The sequence below is a fragment of the Eublepharis macularius genome, chromosome 2 (assembly GCF_028583425.1).
Source record: "Eublepharis macularius isolate TG4126 chromosome 2, MPM_Emac_v1.0, whole genome shotgun sequence".
Lineage (NCBI taxonomy): Eukaryota > Metazoa > Chordata > Lepidosauria > Squamata > Eublepharidae > Eublepharis > Eublepharis macularius.
In genome coordinates, this window is record NC_072791.1 from 166,764,657 (window position 1) to 166,787,783 (window position 23,127).

The window sequence follows — 23,127 nt, forward strand, 5'->3', positions numbered from 1 at the left end:
CTGTTTTTTGGCATTGCACCCCCTCCTGTTCTTCCATCTTATTTCATCTACTGATGATCCCCAAATATTGGAAGGCTTTTGTTTTGGCCAAGCTAAATGCTTTCCCTGTTGCTGTCCTGGTGGGTAGATTCTAAAGATTGCCCTACTCTGGTAGATTATATACATGTGGGTCTGTGGCGACTGAAACCTTCTCTCACATTTTCTTTGTGCACTGACTACCCCCTTGAAAAATCTCTGGATACAGCCAGTGATAGCTTCTGAAGTTTCCCTTGTTACTATGTCTTCCCTGCTAGCTGATACTGACTCCGGTATTATTTTGGCTGTGGCTAAATTTCTCATAACAGTGACTTCTAAGCAAGGATCGTAATAGAAGGTGATCTTTGTGAGACTGGTTCTAACCAAGACAGCTGGGTCATCAGATTGTTAAAAAATAGATAAAAATGAAGTAGTTAAATGTCTAAATTCTGTAAAACTTCTAGAAACTGACATCTTGATTTATTTTATCTTCATTCGACTCATATGATAGGGGAAAAAGTTACCAGATGTTGTAATTTGTTTATATACAGGGAAAGAACCTGGAAGGACTTGGGGGGCATCTAGTTTCCCCCTCCTCACTATTTCAGCTTTCCCTTCTCTGAAAGCCCCTGTAACTTCTACCAGTTTCCTGCTTCCTACTCTCCTTCCCACCCAACAGCTAACCTAACATTTTTCTGTTCCCCCTGTCTTCAGCTCTTACCCTACTTCCCTCCCTCGACAGCATGGAATCCCAGTTCTGACTGAGCTGTGGGGTTTCAGCCCCTGGTCCAAGTTGTTCAGTGCTGGGCCCAGTTGTGCAGTGCTGGCCCCCAGACCCAGGCCCAGATGCATTGTAGGGTACTCACAAGGACTTATGAGGGGTACTTCACTTCCCTCACTATCACCTTCCCAACATTACTTCTTTTTTCCCTTCCCTGAAAACTCCTCCCTTTTTCCTGCTTCGTTGTCTCCTTCCCACTCACCAATCAACCTACCTTTTATCTGCCCCTCCATCTTTGGCTATGTTTATTATTTATTTACTTCATTTATACCCTGTCTTTCTCCACAATGGGTCCCAAAGCTGCTTACTTGATTCTCCTTTCCTCTATTTTATCCTCACAACTCTGTGAGATAGGGTTGCTAGTCCCCGGCTCCCACTCTCCACCCCCATCCCTGCTAACCTGGCTGACGGGGGAGGCACATGCCTCACAGGCATGCTGTTGGGCTGTACAGCAGGCTCCTGGGAAGCATGACGAGCTCCTGCAGGCCCAAGATGGCCAGGATTGGGCCCGAATCAGCCCGGATTGAGCTGCTGCAGCACAGGGGAGTGCTCCCCTGTGTGTGGGCCTGATATGGCCCAATTCAGACCTGATTTGGCCTGAGTCAGACCGCTGCCGAGTGGGGGAGTGCTCCCCCATATGGCAGCAGCCCATTCCAAGCCAATTCGTGCCTGATCCAGACTGTTTTGGGCCCAATTTGGCTCAATTTGCGTTTGAAACGGCCTGGATTGGGCCACTGCCGGGTGAGGGAGTGCTCCCCTGCACAGCAGCAGCCCGTTCCAGGCCAATTTGGGCCTGATTTGGGCCAAATTCGGCCCGGTCCTGGCAGAATTGGGCCCAAATCGGCCTCCCCATGGAGCGCTCCTGGGGCGGCCACAGCCTGTGTGATGACGTCATATAAAGTGGAAGTGTGCAGATCTAACTTAGCTTTTTTGGAGAGAAGAAAGTTCAAAGTTTCCCAATCATCCTTAAGAGATGTCTTAGCATTTTTCATAACCGATTTACTGTTAGAAAAAAATCTCTTTTTTCTCATCTTCGCTGTAAATGAACACAGATCTAAAGCTAGCCGTGGCTCCTAATACTGAAAAATACACGCAAAAAACGAGCAACCCTCAAAACTAGAAAATCCAAAGGAGCAAATATGCAAAGGGAAACAGCAATACAAAAGATATCCCCGGATGTGAGAATGGACCGATTATTGGTTTCCGATGCACATGGAGCATCAGGGACTACATAGTACATACAGATCTTCTGCAGCAGCCTGTTGCCTCTACTGTTAGAGGCCATTATAAATGTGGTAACTGCACTATATGCCCTATGTCTTTAAATGGCACAGAAATCTCACTGGATAATGGTAGGTTAACTGTATCTTTGACAGCTTTTTCAACATGTAGAACTCCAGGTTACCACAAGTTGTTCCTGGGGGCATCTTTTGTCGGTGACTGACATTTTGTGGCGTGGGATGTACCACCAGAGAGTCTCACGGTGGTTTATTTTCTGTGAGTTTCTGCGTTTGCTTCTTTTTATGTTATACTGTATTGGTCTTTGCTGTGTTAAAATGAAGGCAATTGTTTATTTTTTACTTTTCTAGCTCAGGTGTGATTGTTGGGCAACTCCTGAGGAAGTGTTAATGAAACAAGTTACTAGCTGGCTTCTTGTAGAGTCATGGGGTCCTTGTACTCCAGTAGCAGCATCTGTGAAAAGCAAAGACAGCATTAAGAATTTGGAAGATTTTTTTCTCCTTATTTTGTGTATACTTACCCTGATTGCTGAAGGCTGATGCCTCTCTTTCTCCTGATTTACACCAGCATCTGTAATGGAAAAATAATATAGATTGTTACTTACCTGTAGGAGAGCCACTACTCTGTAGAAATTGTTTGATAAACTGTTTTTCATTGGTTATTGTGAAAAGATACGTAATACCTTGTATACTGATGCCGCTATATATTTTTGTAGCACATTGCACTTTAAAACCCATTTGGAATACGCCTTTTGTTATATACCTTTAAATTACAAAAAAATCTTTTGTATTGCTGTTTCCCTTTGCATATTTGCTCCTTTGGTTTTTCTAGTTTTTAGGGTTGCTGCTTTTTTGCGTGTATTTTACCGATAGCGGCAGAGGGCATATGTTTCTTAAAGCTACAGATGGTGCTTCTATTATTCTGGGAGGGTTTAACACAAACACACTTTAATTTAAAAAAAATATTTTTAAAAGATTTAATTTTTAAAAAAGATTTCTGATTTTTCTGTAAACTTGAGGCTTTTTTCAGGTTTATAGAAAGATCTGTCTTGTGTGCCCATGGGCATAAACTTCAGATGTAAGTATCTGCAGATAGGACCATGTTATTAATTAGGTATACCTGGTTTTCTCCCTAGTGGGGGACCCAAAGTGCCTTACAGTATTGCTCTTCCCTTTCTCCATTTCATTGTAACAACCACTCTATGAGTGGGTTAGGCTGAGAGAGAATGACTGGTCCAAGGTCACTCAGCACCAAGCTTCCATGGCAGAGTGAACTTTGAACCTTGGTCTCCCAGATCCTAGTCTGACACTCTGACTGTGATACTGTGCTGGCTGTTAGAGGGGCTGAAGGAGCTTTGCTGATGCAGAGGCTCAGAGGGATTTGCCACCTATGTGCTATGTTTTGGCTGGATTCCAGTGAATGATACACAGACGCCTCTGCTTTGGTTAGAATGGCCACAGCTTTATTGATTACAGTAGATTGGAGCATTGGCCAGGCATATGGTCAACTGATCCTCCGCTGGCATCGAAAGGCCCCATGCTGTTCAATGCATATCACTCCATCCCAATGCTGGCCCCATGGAACAGCAAGCTGTGTTCCGCCACCAGCCATGCTGGTTGGCCCTTGCCTTCCTTTTCCGCAGAGGTGAGCTGCCTGACTGCTGCACTCACCCCTTAAGGATCCGGCTCAATGCCTCAAAACCGGCACAGAAGGAAGACCGAAGGCCAGCCTTCTGCCAATGCTCCAACAGCTGTGCAATGTGGAGCCACTCCCCCATCCCCTAGGTTGGCCCTGACTTTGATGTCCCAAAGGAAGGCGAAAACCCCCCAAGAGGCCCCAGCCAATCTGGCCCTTGCAGGGAAAAATTCCTTCCTGGCCCCTTCACAGGCAACCAGCCCCAAGGCCTTGGGCATCTCTGCCATACCCACCTAGGGAATTTCCGCAGCCCCCTATTTCTCTGCCAGGTCTCTCCTCACTTCTGATTCACCAGCTGGCCATCTCCAGGGGACTGCTGCATCTGCAACTAGAAAAGAGAGGTGTTACTCTTGTCCTCCCTTAACCTGTCTCGGGTCGGGCATGGAGGCCCCACCCCCCTGATGGACTGTGTGCCGCCTGTTGACAGTCCTGCCTCCGCTGCAGTGGTGGCTGCCTCAATCCGAGACAGTCAGCCGAGCCTCGATCCTGAGCAAGCCAGCCAACCCCCCACCCCCCGGGTGGACCCTGACTTTGATGTCCCAAAGGAAGGCAAACCCCCCCCCCCCCAAAAACACCCAGGGAGCCTCCGCCAATCAGGCCTATGTTGGTAAAAATTCCTCAGAGGGATTTATTTTAGTGCCATTGTGGCTATGCTGCTGCCTTTCTCTGCCTGTGTAATGCCATTTCTTTTCTATTGTATTCAAGTCTGTACCTCTCCACTATCTAGCCTACGAAAGCCTTTGAAGGAAAGTTCCAGTCAAAATTAACCAATGAAACTGCAAACTGCAGGCTCCCCCTTTCCTTGATCTTCAAAAAGACATTACTAAAAGTCACATCACTCCTGTGGATAAAAGTCATAGACATGGCAGCAGCAAGGAGGGGAACCAGGTAAAATTGCCATTCTTTTCCATCAGTGAACCCTCTCACCTCCAGACCTCCCCCCACAACAGAAGACAGAGGAATGGTAATTTTGCCCAATTCCCCTATGTCACTGCAGACTTCCCTTCTTAGTGACTTTTTGCCCGTGGAGGTCCCCTGACCCCATGCGTGCCTTTCTGGAGGTTATAGAGGGCTGCTGCAAATGATCCACTTTAGCACTCATAATTCATAGGAACTACCTGTTCCTTTTTCTTTATGCTCATATATAAAGTCAAGATAGAATATTATGTTGTTTGACACCATGAAGTTGCAATGCAAGATACAACGAACTCTGTGGAATATGTGTATGTTGCGTGGCATATATGTATTGTGCCATATTGTATTACATTCTGTTGGGCTGTGTGTACATTTTGTTGCTTGTTATTCTTTGCACGCTTACTCTCACTGAAATAAATATGACTGAAATGTACTCGGCTCTCAACGGCTCGTGTCATAAATGTGCAAATCTGTCTTGTATTTCCAGACTCACATTGGCTCCTTGTGATATATCTTACTGGAACAGATACTGAAACGAACACATCAGTTTTGCATCACAAATTCCAAAATATATTAAGACAGTCTGGAACTCCAGAATGCCTCTTTCTTTCACTTAACTGGCAGTAGAAACACTTTGCAATGGCACCACATGCACAATCTTTTATTTATTGTGGAAACACTTTAATCTTAAACGAAGTCAATTATCTAAGCAGCTGGAGTTGGAAATGTGAACAATGGAATGGTGACATTCCTGAATTTGCATGTAATATGCTTAACTGGAAATAAAGACGGCATCTACGCTCAGGTTCCAAGAATATTATTCCAGGCAAAAAAAATCTCTTTCTACAATAAATTCAGTAAAAATAAAACCAACAAAGCTAGTGTTCGAAGAAGCACTGAGAACCAAAGCCACAATCCTAAGAACACTTTTCTCAGAGTAAGCCCCACTAAATGCATAATTACTTCCAAGGAGACCTGCTTAAGATTGCTTCCTAAATCACACATTGCTTACAAATAGGCAGTTTGAGCCCTTTACGTGGAGACTCCCAGATACTGAAACAGTGATGCTTCACTGTGCCATATCCCACAACTCAGTCACTTTGCCCTTCTGCATTGCTTGAGTGGGCAACAGCATGTCATTCCATCACATACAAGATCAACATAAGCTCACATGCTGTTCTAAGATTACTGTGCTGGAGTCTCCTATAGGGTTGCCAACTTCCAGGTAGGGCCTGGAGTCTTCCAGAATTATAACATCTCCAGATTACAGAGATCAGTTTCCTTGCATAAAATGGCTGCTTTGGAGGAGTCAGTTGTAGGGACGGCAGTCCATGGCAGATAGATCCCCAAGCCCCTCACAGCAAGCACTCCAATGCATTTGTTGAAAGGTCTTTATTTAGGGATCCATTAAGTTCATGGGTACATCCATAGATGGGAAAGTTGGCAGGAATGATTTTACAGGCAAAGTCACTATTGATATAGGGAGTATATTCCCCCCTCCCTTGGAGCAGTTTGCATTTAGGTGCAAAAACCTAAGAAGTTGCATGAGAACACAATAGCTTAGTCTGGATAGAAACGGCAGAAGATTACAAAGCAATCAAAGTCTTTCTCTCTCCCCTGGGAAATTGTTACATTTCTGGTTCCAGCTGCAAGGCCAGAGCCACATATTTTCAGAGATAACAGGCTGGTTACTTTCTCTGGTACATTTCGCACTCGTTTTTTAGAGCGCGTTTGTACCTGTTCCACATCCCATGTTTGCAAGGTTTTCACACTTAAAAGCAGTCATGGGATGCAGTCTCGCTTTTTGTCCGCTGTATCCCCGATTTTTCCCCCTGCGGACATACCCCGATGTTTTTTTAAGCGCACTGCCGACTGGCAGCTGGCCCGCATTTTGCTAATGTGAACACTTTTGCCTCCTTTTTGCTTCTCTTCTCCCCCCTCTCCTTTTCCCTGGGAGCTGATTGGTTTGTGCAGAATTAACCACTCCCACCCTCCTCAGCTCTCTGAACTCCTTGTCCACCATTTTTTTTAGTAAAGCGAGCTGAGGGTCATAAGGCTGCTTCTTAAGTTGGTTTCCTTCCTCCCGGTATGCATGCTGTTTTATTTTTTTTCAAAAGCCAGGAATGATTCCTAAGCTTGCTGCTAATTCCCTGCTAGCTTTAAAATCAAGGAAAGTGTTAAATAGCTGCTTTCTCCTTCCTCCCTTAGGGTATGCACACACATTCTTTTTTTTTTTAAAGACAAGAATGGGTTGTAATGTTCCTGCACTTTCTTCCTGGCTTTAAAAGCCAGGAAAGGATTAAACGGCTGCTTTTCCCTCACTCCCAGGCATGTTTCAGACTTTGCCAAAGAGGGGGGGGGGAAACCCAAGCATTTTGCACAGCCCTTTGGAAACAAGCCTCTGCTTCCTGGGAGGAGATTAATCAGCAGCATTTTAACCCTTTCCTTGCTTGATTAAAAAAAATGAGAGTAGTATATGTTTTCCCCCAGAACTCTGCCACCAATTGCCTCTCCGGTGGGCAGGGGACAGCCCAATCAGCAAAAAGGGGGGAAGGGTTCCAACACTGCAACGTTACTACTCATGCTCAATTTTTTTTAAACAAGTGTGACGTGAATTGCAAGGCCCCAAAAGCCCAAAATTGCACCGAGGTTTTGAAATGAAGCACAGACACCAAATCGAAATTGCAGTGGACAGTGTGAAATGAACAGGTGCAATGCCGAAGCCACTGCGATCGGGGCGAATGCTCATAAATGGCGGTTTAAACCGTAAGTGCGAAAAGGGCCTCTGTGAAATCAGCATTAGTACTTTCGTTTTCAGGCAGGCCAAGAATGGCATGACTACGAGGCTACATTACAAAGCATAACTATATGCTCATGGCATGAGATCAATACATTAGAATAAAGAGATCAATACAATAGATCAGAGAATACATAAATGGCATGGGTGTGTGCACACATGACAGGAGGGTGAACTCTATAGCATGATACCCTGCTGAGGTCGCTCGCCTCTCCAAACTCCACCCTCACCAGGCTGCACCCCATGACCTTCAAGAATTTTCCAGCCCAGAATTGGCAATGCTGTCAACGTGCCTGGAAAGGGGGGGAGGGGAATCCTGTTCCTTTAATAAAAGCATTTGTGAAAATGGTCAGCTGAAACTTTTCATGGCATGGAGGTACACAACATCATTAGTTAAATAACATCCTGTTAAGTCTCCATTAAAGAGACAGGAAATCTTCTTTCCAGGCAGCCAGCAACCTGAGTCTCCTGTGGACTCTCAGACCTGGGAGAATTAGGGACCCCGAGCTGTTGCAACAGGGGTTGTCCTATTTCTAGTGCTTGCCAGCCACAACATTCTGAACTTCAACACTTTTTTCACAGGCTGGAATGTTAGAAAGTTTAATATATATATTTTAAAAATCCCCACAGCTTTGCTCCTGCCAAACACAGACCTGCCAGGGTTTGATGGCTATTATTGCTTTGTTCATATATGTAAAGGCCAAGCCATGTGTTGGAATAGTGGTAAAATACTGAGAGTTAATCCATACTTGGAAAAAGACTCACAGAGACTGTTGATCTTACAGTGGCAAGACAGTCTTATTATTCTATGCAGGTGCTTATTTTGCTGTTGCAATCAAGTCTGATGAAGCTGTTGGTTGGAAGAAAATAATAGTTAAATGGAAACACCTTGTATTTCTTTTTAAGTAGCACATGAAGCAGAGAAAATCATTCTGGTCAATCTTGAGTCTTACCTGGGTTTTTAATAATCATTGTTACATGACCAGTGTTATTGTTCTTAAAAGCAGTCCAATATTATCGCTTATTCCCGACTTCAAGCAGCAAGAAATTCTAGGGGTAGTGCTTATCTAGACTGATTTCCTTTAGAGAAGAGTCCAGTGGTGACTTAGGGATTTTTTTTTTGGCAATTTTCACCTCATTTACAAATACATGAACAAAGCACAGGTAGAGTCAAAGATTCATTCCTACAAGGCAGCAGATCTGCTACTCCACATTCAATATCCTTCCTGAATGCCAAGGTGCTTCAGACAACTCACAGAAGTGAGTGTATGTCTGTTCCGTTCCTTGTTTATTCCCTGCTTCTCCCTCCCATCCAGTGGGATCACAAAATGGAATGCATAATTCTCCCCTCCTCCATCTTACCCTCATAGCAACCCTGTGAGGTAAGTTAAGATGAGAGAGAGTGACTGGCCCAAGATCACCTAGCAAGCTTCCATGGTAGAGTGAGGATTGTAACCTGGGTCACCTAGACTGTAGTCTGCCATGGTAACCAGACCACCATACTGGCTTGTTTTCTTTCAAATTTCAAGCTACTGTTTCTTTATGTGCACATGTATGCTCAGACACATATCTTCCCCTCCCTTCAGCTCACTCACTCCAAACTTTGATGGGTGATTCAACAAAGCCAACAGTGAACAATTTCTTCCCTTCCACAACCGAGCAATCACCCACAGGACTTAAGGAACATTAAAATCTGGCTCTAGTCCAGTGTTTCGCAACCTTTTTCCGACCATGGCCCCCTTCCGACCTTGTTTCCTTCCTGTGCCCCCCCCTGTCCTACCGGTATAAAGGTAGCTATTTTATATGCCAATAAAGGTGTTGTACTTGAAGGTAGCTATTTCAATGTCTTGTTTGTAAATAGCCAAGGGTTACACTTGCATGAAGAAACAGCACCCCACACACTGTCTTTTCTGTTTTCTTTTCTCAGCCACTTCTCTGTTTTCTTCACTTCTCACTTCCCTCTGTGGCCCCCTAGTCTCGTGCCGTGGCCCCCCATTTATGCAATTTTTACCTGTGGCCCCTTTGGAATATCCTGGGGCCCCCTGGGGGGCCATATGGCCCCAGGTTGAGAACCACTGCTCTAGTCCCTTCAGGCTAAATTCAGCAAGTGATATTTAATACTAATCAAAACCAAAAATGATGAGTGAAGTTCTGGCTACCACTGGATTTTGAAACCCTACACAAGAGTAAAATTAGGGCTGAGATGTATCCATTTTATGTGCACAGTTTACTGTAGCATAGCTTACTTTGGCAACATAATACTGTATCACAGCATATTGTGATCATTTCTGGTGCAACATGGAAGGTATCTGGACCATGCTGTGTGTGTGTGTGTGGGGGGGTGCTAACCCATTCCTGCACCTTTCCTTTTGCCGACCAGGTGAGAGGTGGCGGCGGGGTGGGGGCAGCGGCTGGGAGCAGAAGATCCTTGTTCTCCACCAGGGGAATAGGATCCCTACCCTGGTTTGAGTCCCTGCTCTGACATGGAAGCTCACGGGGTGACCATAAGCTATTTACATATTCTTAGCCTAACTTACTTCACAGGGTTCTCCAGATTGGAAAATTCCTGGAAATTTTGGGTGTGGTGCCTGGGGAGAGCAGGGTTTGAGGAGAAGAGAAACCTCTATAATGCCATAGATACCACCACCTTTCGAGGCAGCAGTTTTCTCCAGGGGAACTGATCTCTGTCACCTGCAGATCATTGTAATTCTGGGAGATCTTCAGCCACCACCTGGAGATTGGGAACCTTAGTTCAGCCATGGTGAGAATACATATGGAATAAGGCAACCTGGCTGGTTAAAGATTGACTTTACTACAACAATACCACATGGAATCAAAGTTTCAGACCACCCTGGTTTCTAAATTTTGCCCTATGAGACCTACATGCTTATTTTTGTTTTAAAAGAAAGGTGAAGTTTCCACAATTTCAAGATTGTGTTAGCTTCCTTGGTTAAACCCTGCATATTAAAATGGAAAAAAGTAACTATATTTCATCCCATATATTGATCTTTCAATTTTAACACAGAATTAGACATTTCCTAATCTTGCTCAACAATATGCAATTACCTAGCCTATTAGAAGTAGCATAACCTAACTTTGCTTGGTCACAATTAATATAAGCTATGAATCAATGCTAAAGCAGCAAAATTAGCAGTCTTTTACCATCTGGTCACAAGTAGTTCAATATACTGGGACCTATTTAAAAATGAGTTGTTTAGATTAATCCAGAGTAGTTCTCTATTACAGAAAAGCTAAAACAGAATAAGCCATTTTGAACTTAAATCCATTCCTTGTTACCTTTGCTATATAAGGGGCCATTTGCTTGAAATTGTTAACAAGCGTGATAATTAGAAGCAATAAGTAGAATTAGTATATCGAGACTCACCGGTGCTCTTAGCAAGTATAGGACAAGATGAAGAAAACAGAGAGTGTCACTAAAGAAAAGTTAATTAAAATTGGCTTATGGCTGATTATTGTACTCCATTGGGTAAGGGTCCCCCCCCTTATTTGAATGTTATTAAAGTTTGCTCTTTGTTTAACAATGTAGTTTTAATATGACTTTTAATATGCTATTTTCTTTTTACTTTTGAGTAACTTTACTTATTCTCTTATAAATTAGTAAAATTTAGAAAAGGTTCTAAACTTTCCATATGTTCATAATGTTTATTACTTAATGTAGACATAGACTTGTATGCATAATATACTGTAAGTATAATAAGTTCCCAGGTACAATATTTTATAAGATTATTGTGCTGTTGCTTTAATGCTCTTCTAATAGAGTTTTTCTAAGCATTACAAGATGTTAACAGGCTGGATTTTGCTATTAACTAGTTTGTCAAGCTTTAATAAAATATTCTGGTTTTATCTAATGGACTTCAGCAGAGGCAATATTTTTCTGTCCATTTTTAGTTCTATGTATATAAGTCCACAACTACAATGAGAAATTTACTTCTCTCAGACATAAATTGGGATCCTATCTGCTCCTTTGAATGGGTATGTTCTTAGAAAACTTTGGCTCTTTCTCTTTAGATCCTTTGAACAATATCTAGTATCCATATCATATTGAAAGTTGTTTTTATAGTTTAATCCATTTCAAAAGCTGTTAGCTGTGCAGTATACAGGGCTGCTGTCTGAATCAAACTTATGTTTCCTTGAATGCATAGAACTCTTTAAAATTCTAACAGTAATTATCTCTAAAACCGAACTAAGTGCTAAGTATCCTTACTTAATATGTTGGACTGTGTTCCTGATCAATACTTACAGCAGAGGTCTGGGGAAGTTGTGAATTTGTTTTCATCCCTGCAAAGGTTTCTTACTCTTTGGTTTCAAGTTAACCATTAGACCTCTTAAAAACAATGTCATGTTAGAAGAGGTAGTATTGCACCAGGGGAGACTCAACCTTGGATGACTCAGTTTAATATACTGTATTTATCTCAAAGGAAGATGACCCTGAATGTAAAATGGCATCTCTAAAAAGAGAGAGACCAATATAGGTAGCCATGCTAGTCTGTCTGTAGCAGCAGAAAAGAACAAGAGTCCAGTAGCACCTATCAGACAAACAAAATTTGTGTTAAGGTATGAGCTTTCATGAGCTTAGTCTTATAGGTGCTACTGGACTCTTGCTCTTTTCTATCTCTAAAAAAGTATATATAAAAATTTGTTTAGTACTGGAATTTGATATGACTGTAATTTTTATGCAAATTCAAGACATCCCCCCTTTTGATGGTGTACTAGGAAAAAACCTTCCTAATCCTGCATTTGAGTAAATACTGTACCTCATGAGAAGACAAACTGGGAAAGGAGAATTGTGTATGGCATCCTGAGTTCCTTGAAAGAAGGATAGGACAAAAATGTACTAGATGAAAACTGGAAATACATTTGATTCATACTATGAGTTTTGGAGAAAGTAACTGAAAATCGTATGTATGGTACAATCCTATGCTGAGTTACTTCTTCTGAAGCTCTTGAAGTAATTCTTGATAGAACTGTACTACTGGTGTCTATAATGAACTTGATCCTAGGCCATATATGCTGATATTTTTTGGTAGGATCATGAATTATTTTCTGTACAGTATGATCCTCCCAATACATGCAATCACCATTTTATCTGAAAGGGGCAATACACGTTTTCAGCTTCACTTGCATGCCAGAACTGATCACTTGCTCCTTGTACGTGACTAAAATGTAACAACTGAAAGGGGCTCTAGTACATTACTTTTAACATCTGGAAATCAAGATTCTCTTCTTACCACGTGTGCCTCTTGTCCATAGTAAGTTTGAATGAAGTTTGTGGCTTCATAGATGCATTTTGCATGGTATCTTCCACGCCTTCTACATTATAGGACAACAATCTTGGTGTCAACATTCCTCCCCACCCCCGAGCTAATCTGTTAATCACAGTTGGGATAGTAAACTCTCAATTAACTAGTTTCTTTCGTCTATCTTGCAGACTTTTTTTTTTTTTTACTCTTAAGAAGATTTGGTAGCCCAGATACAACTTTCTTTTCTTTAGAAACCTTATGGATTGTAGGAAAAGGACGCTTCAGTTGATTTTATGTGCTTTTAGGGACAGAACACTTTTCTCCAGGCCTGTTGGCAACTCTAGCACAGAATCAGGATTGTTTAAGACCTTTTGGAGGAGGTGGGTGAGAAGATGCTATATCCCACTATGGTCTATCTGGCTTTCTTCTTGAAGTGTTTATTAATTTGAAAATGTTTGAGTAGATGTGCTTCTGCTTTCACCAAGAATAGTATTTCCCAGCTTCTGTTAGTGACTGTCAGCTCTTACCTATTCTAGATTTCTGGAGTTGTGCTAATGTGCATAGGCGTGTCAGTTCAAGTGAAAATTCACGACACTTTTGTGTTCGTGAATGAAGGGTCATCAGGAGTTCCTGTGATCATCATGACTGTTGGCACAATTATCATCCTTGTATCTACTTTTGGAGCAGTTGCACTACTAAAGCATAACCCAAAGATGATCAAACTGGTAAGCTGAACATGGCTTTGTGAAAATCTATTTTTTAAAAATGCTTCAAATGTATCCGAGAACAGCTTGTGGATCTGGCATGATTTTTCCTACCTTCTCCCTCTAGGAACAGACATAAGATAGTTAATTTAGGAGAAGGTACAACTGATCCCTTTTAAAGCAAAATTGTATATACTGTAAAACACAGGAGGAGTTAAGCCTAATGAGAGCCAGTGTGGAGTAGTGGTATCAAATCTCTGCTCTGCCAGGTTAGCTTGCTGCGTGACCTTGGCCAGTCACAAATTCTCAGCCTAACCTACCTCATAGGATTGTTGTGAGGATAAAGTGGAGGACGGGAGAATGATATAAGCTACTTTGGGACCTTGGTGAGAAAAGTTGGAAATAAATTAAGTAAATAAATAAAGATAAATTAGTGCTTGTGCATGGTTGTCAGTTGAGCAAATTTCTGAATCAAGAGCATTTAAAACCATTTTTAATACCAACAGTAGAGAAAAGTTCTTTGAGCAGTACACATGAGTTTAGCCTTAAAAATGCAGGGGGGAAACTAGATTAGTTTTATTTATTTATTATTTTATTTTATTTATACCCTCCCCTCCCCACAAATGGGCTCAGGATGGCTAACAACCTTCATAAAACACAGTGAATCAATCAAAACCATAAAATCAATAATAATCTTTAAAAGTCATTAAAATAGTCCAGATGTAGGCTATTTAAATAAATATTTGGGATACTTATTTGGGATGAAACTTCTTTACGCTGAATCACACCACTAGTCTATATAGCAAAGTGCTGTCTACTTTGGCTGGCAATGGCTCTTCAAAATCTCAGGCAGTTGGAGGTTTTCCTGTATCTGCTCCTGGAGCTGCTGGAAATTCAGCCCAAGACTTCCTGTCTTCTTACTCCAAGAAGTTGTGTGAGCTGGCCCCTCAGGACTTTCCCAACACAGGTGCCTATGTTGGGAAAGTTGCTCTTCCAGGTCTATCTTGTGTTACCCTCTTCCCCGCAATTGCTTGTAGTTAGGTTCCCTGAGAGAGAACAGTTGTGAGGATATAATAACTTTGATGCAAAGAATGAATTATGCATTTATTTTTATTTGACTAAGTGACATAACAGCCAGCATTAAATGAGAGCAATTTATCTCAAACAGCTACCTTCCTGTACCCACCCCATCCTGTTACTAAGCAACTATGGAAATATTCAAACCTGTCAAGTATCTAGCTTCAGCAACAGGACAAAAATCTTCCAAGGACATAACACTAACCTCTCATAGTATCCTTTCTGATGAAAAGATGGAGGACTAGCATTGTTTAGTGGTCTGCATTCTACCTATAATACTAGTCTTTTGTAAGGTTGCCAATCTCCAGGTGGGACCTAGAGATCTCCTAGAATTCCTCTACATCTTCAGACTACAGAGTTCAGTTCCCTTTGAAAAAATGGCAGCTTTTGAGGATAGAATCTATGGCATCACACCTCTGCTAAGCTCCTCCCCTCCCTAGACTCTGCCCTCAAATCTCTAGGAATTTCCCAGCTCAGAGTTGGCACCCCTCCTTCCTGAGCCATCTGAAAAGTTATTCCGTTTGCCAGTTGATTTCAGGATTACAGGTATTGCTCAACTAATGCTGTATACATATATCCCAATAAATAAACTGTTCTAGAAAGCACTAGCCAAAATAGATTTTTAACCATACATGGACCACTTGACTTTTTTTTAAAACTATTCTAAGAATTAGTTCATCTCGTATAAAGATGTAGATGCCAAAAGTAATGAATTAATGTTGAATTTGGCTTTGTGGGTCTTTGGAGAGTAAGCTTGGCCTCTTACATGGATTAAAATTAGATGATGAGTGAGGGAGTCCGGGATGGCTAAATCTCAGAAAGTGAGACTGCCAGTATTTTCTATTAAGTTCTTAACACTTATCAAAATACATTCTTGAGCAGTCTGTGCTGGTTGACCATTTAAAGTTAAACTTGCCTTCCCATTGTCAGTTCATAGGCATGCTCCTGGCAGTCTTGCTTGTGGAAATCATTGTTGGTGCTTCTGCCTACTCCTACCAAAAGAAGGTAAATATGTCTGCACGTGCATAAAATGACCTCTGCTTGCTTTTCCAGCTCTAATGTCTTGGTAGAAATGGTCTGATCTTGTGAGTAAATGTCTTCCTGGGAGTGTGGGCAGCCGATATAAGTAGGATGAGCTCCTGCTTGATTCCTCGAAATCTAGGTTTGGCACTCATTGTGTGTTCCCCAGGAAGGTGCAAGTCTTCTCCCCCCGCCCCTGCAAAAAACCCAAAGCTGTTAATTCTAAGGAAAGGTGAGCAGATGAGGAGCCTCCTGTAAATGATGATGGTATGGTAACTTGTAGATGTGTCTGATAAGGTCTGTGGGTTGGATTCTTCCATGTGCAAGTATTCACCTGTGTGCTACCACTACAGATGGTTGGGAAACCATCATGAGCAAAATGTCATGTGGCACAAGGGCTGCCGGAAGGAGGAGGTCAGATAAAATTGCCTGTTTTCCTTTTAGCAAACCTCCGAGCTAAGAGCTAAGTTTTCTCCACAAGTGCCTATAATGGGGAATTTCATCTAATTCCTTCTCCTCATTGCATTCCCCCTGGGCTATATAGCATTTTGTTTAGGAGGGCCGCCTGACCCTCAGCAGAGGATTTTTGGGGTGCAGAGGGGGTTGTCAGAGGAAGTTCTGTTTGTGTGACCTCATTTTGCTCAAGTATGGCAGGATTCAGCCCTCTGTGGTGCTGCCCCCTGGATCTCAGGGTGCACTGTGCCTCAGGTACAGTAGATGGTATTAAGGCATCAAATATTTGTATGCTGATAGCTTTCCAGTCACTGAACCCCTTGGTTTACTAATCCATCTCTTCAAACCATATTCTCCTGTTTGAATTAAACCTTCTTCTAAAAAACCCCCAACCCAATTAAAGGCTAACCTTTATAGCCAACCCCCACACCCCCGCTGTTTGCTTATAAATGTACAATAAAATCTAGGAGGAGACAGTATGGAAATATATACTTTGGCTGCGTTGTCCAATCAGTCAAAACAGCCAGACTTCAGAAAACAAATGAGTAAAACCAGAAGCCTTGCAAGAAACACAGCTGCCAGCCATGTCTTGACAGGTTTTGCAGCCAAATCAAAGCTCTGGAGTAGAGATGTACAAGCACTTTTGTATGATGTTTGACTAATACAGCTGGTACCTATTTTTCTGTCCAGATTTAATGCAAGCACTGTTTCCTTCACTTAAAGGGCTTCTTATCCCTTTCCTATCCCTGTTTCTAGCTGAGAGTTTGCAGGAAAACCATGTTGCCAGTTTATAAAAGGGATGACAACTGCCGGTAGAAAAAGTGTCCTGTCCCTTTAATAGAGGCTTAATGGAATGTTATTTACCTCCATACAATGAAAAGCTTCAGCTGCCCATTTCCACATAGCCTCTTGTCAAGGGACAAGATACTTTCTCCAGGCAGCTCTGAAGTAGAGATCTGAGAAGCATTTAAATTGCTAGCTGAAAGCCTAAAACTTCTTAAAACCTGGATTATGAATGTTTCATATAAAAATGTGTTTGGTGTCCTGAATTGTCCAAGATTTCTGAGTTTCACAGCTGTCTGAAAAAACAAAATGTATTGTGATCCTGTGTGTTGTAGTGGTTAGAGTGTCAGACTAGGATCTGGGAGAACCAGTTTCGAACCCCCACTCTGCCATGGAAGCTTGCTGGATGACCATGGGCTAGTCGCACTGTCAGCCTAGTATCTACCTCATAGGGTTGTTGTGAGGATAAAATGGAGGTGAGGAAAATGATGTAAGCTGCTCCACGTTCCCATGGGGGGAGGAAGGCAGGGTATAAATGAAGTAAATAATAAATATTCTCTTTATTTCTGTCACTTTCAATATATAAAATATCCCCCTGAAAGATAGACTTGACTGAGGCTGAGGAAGCAATCTGCTGAAGGCCCACTTGAGGAGCTCCAAGGTTGAGTGAAGAGCTAAAACAAGCCTTCCAAACCAACTATGGTGTAAATTAAGATTGCTTGTTAGTTTTTGGAATCCTTTTGTATCTCAAAATGATTCTCATCTTTTTCTTAATTTTGCCCATTCTTCTGACTTTAGAAAGCAATATGTGGGAAATCATCTTGTACATGACGATGTATTAAGCAAAATGTGTTTGTTAATGCAGTTACATCAAACTTTATTGAGAAACTTCTTGGAGACCTTGGACAAGTATAATATTGACCTGCCAATCACTAAAGCAGTGGATGGACTACAGAGACAGGTAAGCTACCATTCCTCTAGTAAGTATTAGAAAAATAGTAATCCTGATTACTAGAATCAAAATGAAGAATTGTTAAGAAGAATTTATTAAGTCATTCTGGTGTCTTTAAGGGCCAAACTAGATGTGTGTGTGTGTTTAAAGAATTAGTCTGGGTTCTCTAGACCCAACTTGTATTTCCCACAGCCACAAAACAGCTGGGAATGGTTATTAAAACAGAGAGAAGAGCCCATTTGGGCTTGAATCACTGTTGTGGTGGGGGGAGGAAGTGCTCCTGCTTCCCCTTCCCAGCTAGAACAGCACCCCGGGAGGAGTTATTTCTCCATTTTTGCTGCTCCATATGGAGCATTCTGTGTCATTTCCTGCAGCTGCTGTGGAGAGCCTAAAGCCAACTCTTTAAAAACCCTCATGTCTAGTTTGACCCTGGGATAGGTTATTGGCAATTCTTTAATATGTTAAACCAGGGCTGCTGCCAGACAAGGGGACAAAAATGTGCTCTCAAAGCAGCAAGCAGTGTAGGAATTGATGGGACGGGCACCCCTTCACCCTGCTCCACAGTCTTCTCTCCTTTTTTCCATTCATGACCTCATGAAAGTGCAGGAAAACAATGAGCCAAGCTACAAGTGATGACTTACACAGGTTGGACACTTGTCAGCTTACCTCAAGTTTTGATGGGAAATGTAGGCGTCCTGGTTTTACAGCTCGGCTCTCCATTACAGCTGCAAGACCAGGATGCCTACATTTCCCATCAAAATTTGAGGGAAGCTGACAAGTGTCCAACCTGTGTCAGGCGTCACTTGTAGCTTGGCTCAATGTCTCTTGCACCCCTGAAAGAAACCCCCCTTCCTACACTGTGTCATGGTGGGAAATAAATAAAATGGCACATGGCAAGCAAGCTGCTTCATGCCATATTGAAAGTGGAATTCAATTCTCCCTCCCCACCCCCCACATGTTTACAGGTGGAACATCCATACAGCCACCCCACAGTTCCCCCTTTAACATGGAGAAAAACAAAAGCCTGATTTTTTCCCCCCAGTTTAAAAAGGAAAGCCCCAGGAATGCCACATTGTATGCAGACTACGCACAATGTTATCTGGAAGTTCCCCTTCAATCTATGGGGTTCTTGCTTTCATGCGGAGACAAACTCCTTATGTGGAAGGACCCAAAAAGCACCTTGTTTTCAGCAAGTGGCCTGGGAGAAGAAGGATCAAACAGTTTTTGTTTCTATACTAAAGTTTTTCCTGCAGAGGAGACTTGATAGAATCATAATCACTGGTCCCTCCCACCCCCACCGCACACATCTTCTCTGGATTAAAAGTTTTGTAGTACTGCAAAAACTTGCAAAACCTGTCTGACAGAATAGGAGACTGGGACCAACATGTTTCCTGGGCAGTAATGATTCATGGCTCTGTCTTATCTCCTTCAGCTCACCAGACTTGGACAGCTTAACAAAAGATGATTTTGAAATGGAAGTCTCACCTGCTTTTCATTAAGAACATCCTTCTCAGTTAACTGTCTTGCTTAAAACCTTTTTTTTTAAACCCTTGTACCATAGTTCCAGTGCTGTGGTGCTGAGAATTATACAGACTGGCTGAACACCACATTTGGATCTCTCTCTCCATCTGTCCCAACAAGCTGCTGCAAAAAAGACGTGGAAAGCTGTGTCACAGATCTAACTAAAGAGAGGTTCCACATTAACCAGGAGGTACATCTTTGCCACCTCATCTTTTAAGGGATCCTTAAACTAATTGCTTGCTAATGCTTCCTGATTGCATCAAGGTAGCATTTGTTAGAGTACACTTTATACTTCATAATGGTATTGAAAATTCTGGTGCTGGGGCTACTGACCTAAGCCAACTTGACTTGGCAGTTAGAGGGAGACAGGCCAGCTCAGGAATGTGGCGTGGCTAAGAATTGTCAGACAAGAAGTCCAGCAATGATCTCCCAGTAGTCTGGGACCAATACAAAGCAGTGTCTGGCCTTAATCTAGATGCTGAAAATTTTTTATCTTAATATGGTAAAATGCTAGCTTCTCCCAACTTGACTTCAGTGCTGCATTCTACAATAATTGAAATTGGAATGTTTAAATGTAGCACATAACCCTTGCTGGGATGGTCACCGGAGCTACACAAAGTTGTTCAAATTCACTACAAAGCAATATACTTTTACACCTGATGTACACACAATTCAGTCGTTAGCAGCTTTCCCATGACTGCTTCTGATCTGCCACCCACTCATTTATACAGCTATTAAAAAGCAAAAAGAGCTTTTGCTGCTGTGGTTACACTCCCCCATCTCCGTTTAAAGAAACATTTAAATGGACTGGGACCAGCATACCTGCGGGACTGGCTCTCCCCATATACATCCCGGAGAGCATTAAGATAATCAAATAAGAACTTACTGGTGATCTCTGGCCCCAGGAGGCCCAGCTGGCCTTGACCAGGGCCAGGGGCATTTTCCGTCCTGGCCCCAACCTGATGGAACTCTCTGTCGGAGGACACCTGGGCCCGCCAAGATCTTACATCCTTTTGGCAGGCCTGTAAGATGAAGTTGTTCCACCAGGCATATGGTTGAGGCCAGACTTTGATCATTTCAGGAGTTTCCCTACTAGTCTCCTGCCAGGAGGGTGATGAAATTATTGCCCCCCCTATGAATGCAGTCACTAGAATATTATTAACTGTGCCCCCACCCCCACCCCTTGTCTTTACATTATGATTGGGGAAACTGGAGGGGGCTGCCATTTTGAGATGCTGTTCTATGTATTCATGTTTTTGGATTTTTAAATGTATTTATATGTTTGTAAATGTTACTGAGCATTTTATTGTACCCTGCTCTGAGCCCATTCGTGGGGAGGGTGGGCTAAAAATCAAATCAATCAATATAAATAAATAAATTTAGAATGTATGTTTCATGCACCCAGTTATTCTGATAGGCATATTTTTTGTAACCTGTCTTACAGGGATGTGTCCTAAAACTGAAAAACTGGGTTGAAGAACAACTTATTATATTTGGAGGGGTTGGGCTTTTCATTGGACTTACACAGGTAAGAAGAAATGTTTGTCTTGTCCACGAAATGTAAACTCAAGCCTTATGGGTCCTCCCCACTCCTCTATTAAAATATGTTGGGCCTGTTCCTTGCATACAGGCTTTGTCTGTGGTCTGTGTCTATGCTTCTGTATGCAGACACACATTAACTTCCCCATGCAAACACGATGATTCTTGTCTCAGAGTGAGCTGGCTTTTATAGAGGGAAATCAATGCAGCTTCCACACTTTTGTGCATTTGTAATTTTTTGAATGGTCAAATGGCTATGACCCAGCTGAACACATATGAAATAAACTTTCAGTTCTTCCAGTCAAGTTATTAAGGGGGAATTGGTAGTTCTAGTGAACTAGATTGTGGTATAATGATGGTGGTGATGCTAGTTGAGCTGGTATAGTGTTGTGGAATTTTCAGTGGCTCAAATAGTTTTGCAGTCCAGATTCTGTGTTTAAAACCAGCTGAGAACTGGGACACAGGAAAACTACATGGGTAGACCCAGAAAGTAAAAATGAGGAATAACCTCTGAAAGAGGAACCTGAAATAAGAGTTGGTGGCTATGAGACAGACAGGCGAACAGAAGTAAGGCAAGGAGATATTTATGAGAGGGGAAGAACTCTAAAGACATCCCTCCAAAGAATAAGGAGGCTAAAAGAAGTGGTTGGCTGGGGAATGTATTTTTAGTTAGAACTTCTAGAGTTACTGTATCATTGTGACCTCATAACCCTAAGGAGGAGACAACTACCTGAAAATAGTTAAGTGAAGGAGATATTTCATGCCAGTTTGTTTGTGACAGGCTTTGAGACACACATGATGAGACACTAGAAGAAATGCTGTTTTTTCTGTTTTCATCTTGACAACTCTAGAGATAGTGAAGCATATTGCTTGCTTTGCTCTAGAACTTAATAGTTCTAGATCCATTGTGGTGGATCTGTTTCTCTTGACTGAAGTCTAACGGATCATATTGTTTCTTTTATCTTGAGATTAATCCTGAGAAGTTCTGGATATTCCTTTACCTGCCCTACCTTCGTAACACTTGTGTGAATCAGCTGAAAGATTTTTCCAGGGAATAAATGCAATGTCATCAAAACATTGTTGATGCAAGTTGTTTTTCATTTCTCATCCTGCCACAGTAGAATTTAGGAGCTATGGCTTGTTAGGCTGAGGCCGAATTCAGACAAGAGGAAAGTGATGCTGATTGGAAATCCTAATATGGGCAGCCAAGTGATTCAGGTCACACCCTTGAAACTGTTTAAATGAAGGCAATACAGAAAATCATATTGCTTGTATTGGGGCACAGTATAAACACAGTAACAACACAGGTGGGGAGGGAAAGGGTTGGGGAAAAATGATATTGAGATGTTATTTGAAAGTTGTATGTATTAATATTCTCACCTAATAAAAATTTTATAAAAAGAAAAAGAAAAAAAACACAGTAACAACACTTGAGTGAAATTGGAACTTGAAACGTGACATTTTTAATATTCAAGTATCTCAAACTGCTCTCAGAGCCACCAGATACAAATGGTAGCTAGCTACTCTAGGGCATTTTTGAGCAGACTGTGGTCTTGATAAATTTTCTTGTGGTGGACCACCTTGCTTACTTGACTTTGTGGTATGGCCACGTTCATGGGATTTGTGGTTATTTCTGACATTGTATCTGTGTCATACTGAAGCCCTGATTGTTGAAAGGGGAAGTATGGATGTAGCCACTTCCCTTCTGCTAGATCAACATGTGCCAAAAGCCACAAATAATGAGATAGACAAACATGAGATCTTATTTCTGGATTTTGAGGGGCCCCCAATGGCCAGTGTTTGGATTTAATGAGCCCTGCCTTGCACAGCTGGAGACTTCGCAGCAGGCACTAGTTTCAACTCCACTTCTCAATAGAGTTCTGATTGACTTAAATTGGATTAGGCTATCATAATTATATATATGTATGTATGCCATGTATGGACAGAAAGAAATACGCAGCCAAACCTAACATCTTGTGTGTTCTGTTTCTCTCTCTCTCTCTCTCTTTGGTCAGCTAACTGGGATCCTACTTTGCTATATGCTGCTGAGAATGCTGAAAGAAAACTATGAAAGTATTCAATAAGTTTCGGAAGCGGATGTGAATTTTATGGCTGGAATATACGGTGTTATTTCTTTTGCTTACAATGTAGTGGCAAATAAAACATTTACATCACCCTAAGGAATGATGCATCTTCATAAAAGGCGAGAATTGGAGAATTCTGCTTGTCTGCAACATTTTTATGGTTTTCTCCCCCATTTTATCTTGCTGACAACCTTGTGAGGTGGATTAGACTGACCCTAAGGACACCCAGTGATCTTCATGGCTGATGGGGAATCAACCCAAGTTTTCCTAGTCTAACTATCATACTTTCCC

At 42.0% G+C, this 23,127-nt stretch overlaps 1 protein-coding gene across 1 annotated transcript; it reads left to right on the plus strand.

Annotated features, from left to right (window-relative positions):
* The first annotated feature begins 10,854 nt into the window (after positions 1–10,854).
* Positions 10,855–22,836, plus strand: LOC129323673 (tetraspanin-6-like). The gene is made up of 7 exons (XM_054970245.1): positions 10,855–10,929; positions 13,240–13,428; positions 15,415–15,489; positions 17,606–17,701; positions 19,254–19,403; positions 20,658–20,741; positions 22,768–22,836. Exons 1-7 carry the CDS (start codon positions 10,855–10,857, stop codon positions 22,834–22,836), a joined length of 738 nt encoding a protein of 245 aa, XP_054826220.1.
* The last annotated feature ends 291 nt before the right edge of the window (positions 22,837–23,127 follow it).

What these genes read in the sequence shown, in the direction of transcription:
- LOC129323673 (XM_054970245.1), top strand. Translation starts at nt 10,855, where the DNA reads ATGAAGAAAACAGAGAGTGTCACTAAAGAAAAGTTAATTAAAATTGGC. An exon ending in CCTACTCCTACCAAAAGAAG is followed by an intron (nt 15,490 to 17,605) that starts GTAAATATGTCT and finishes TTGTTAATGCAG; the next exon opens with TTACATCAAACTTTATTGAG. An exon ending in TGGATGGACTACAGAGACAG is followed by an intron (nt 17,702 to 19,253) that starts GTAAGCTACCAT and finishes CTTGTACCATAG; the next exon opens with TTCCAGTGCTGTGGTGCTGA.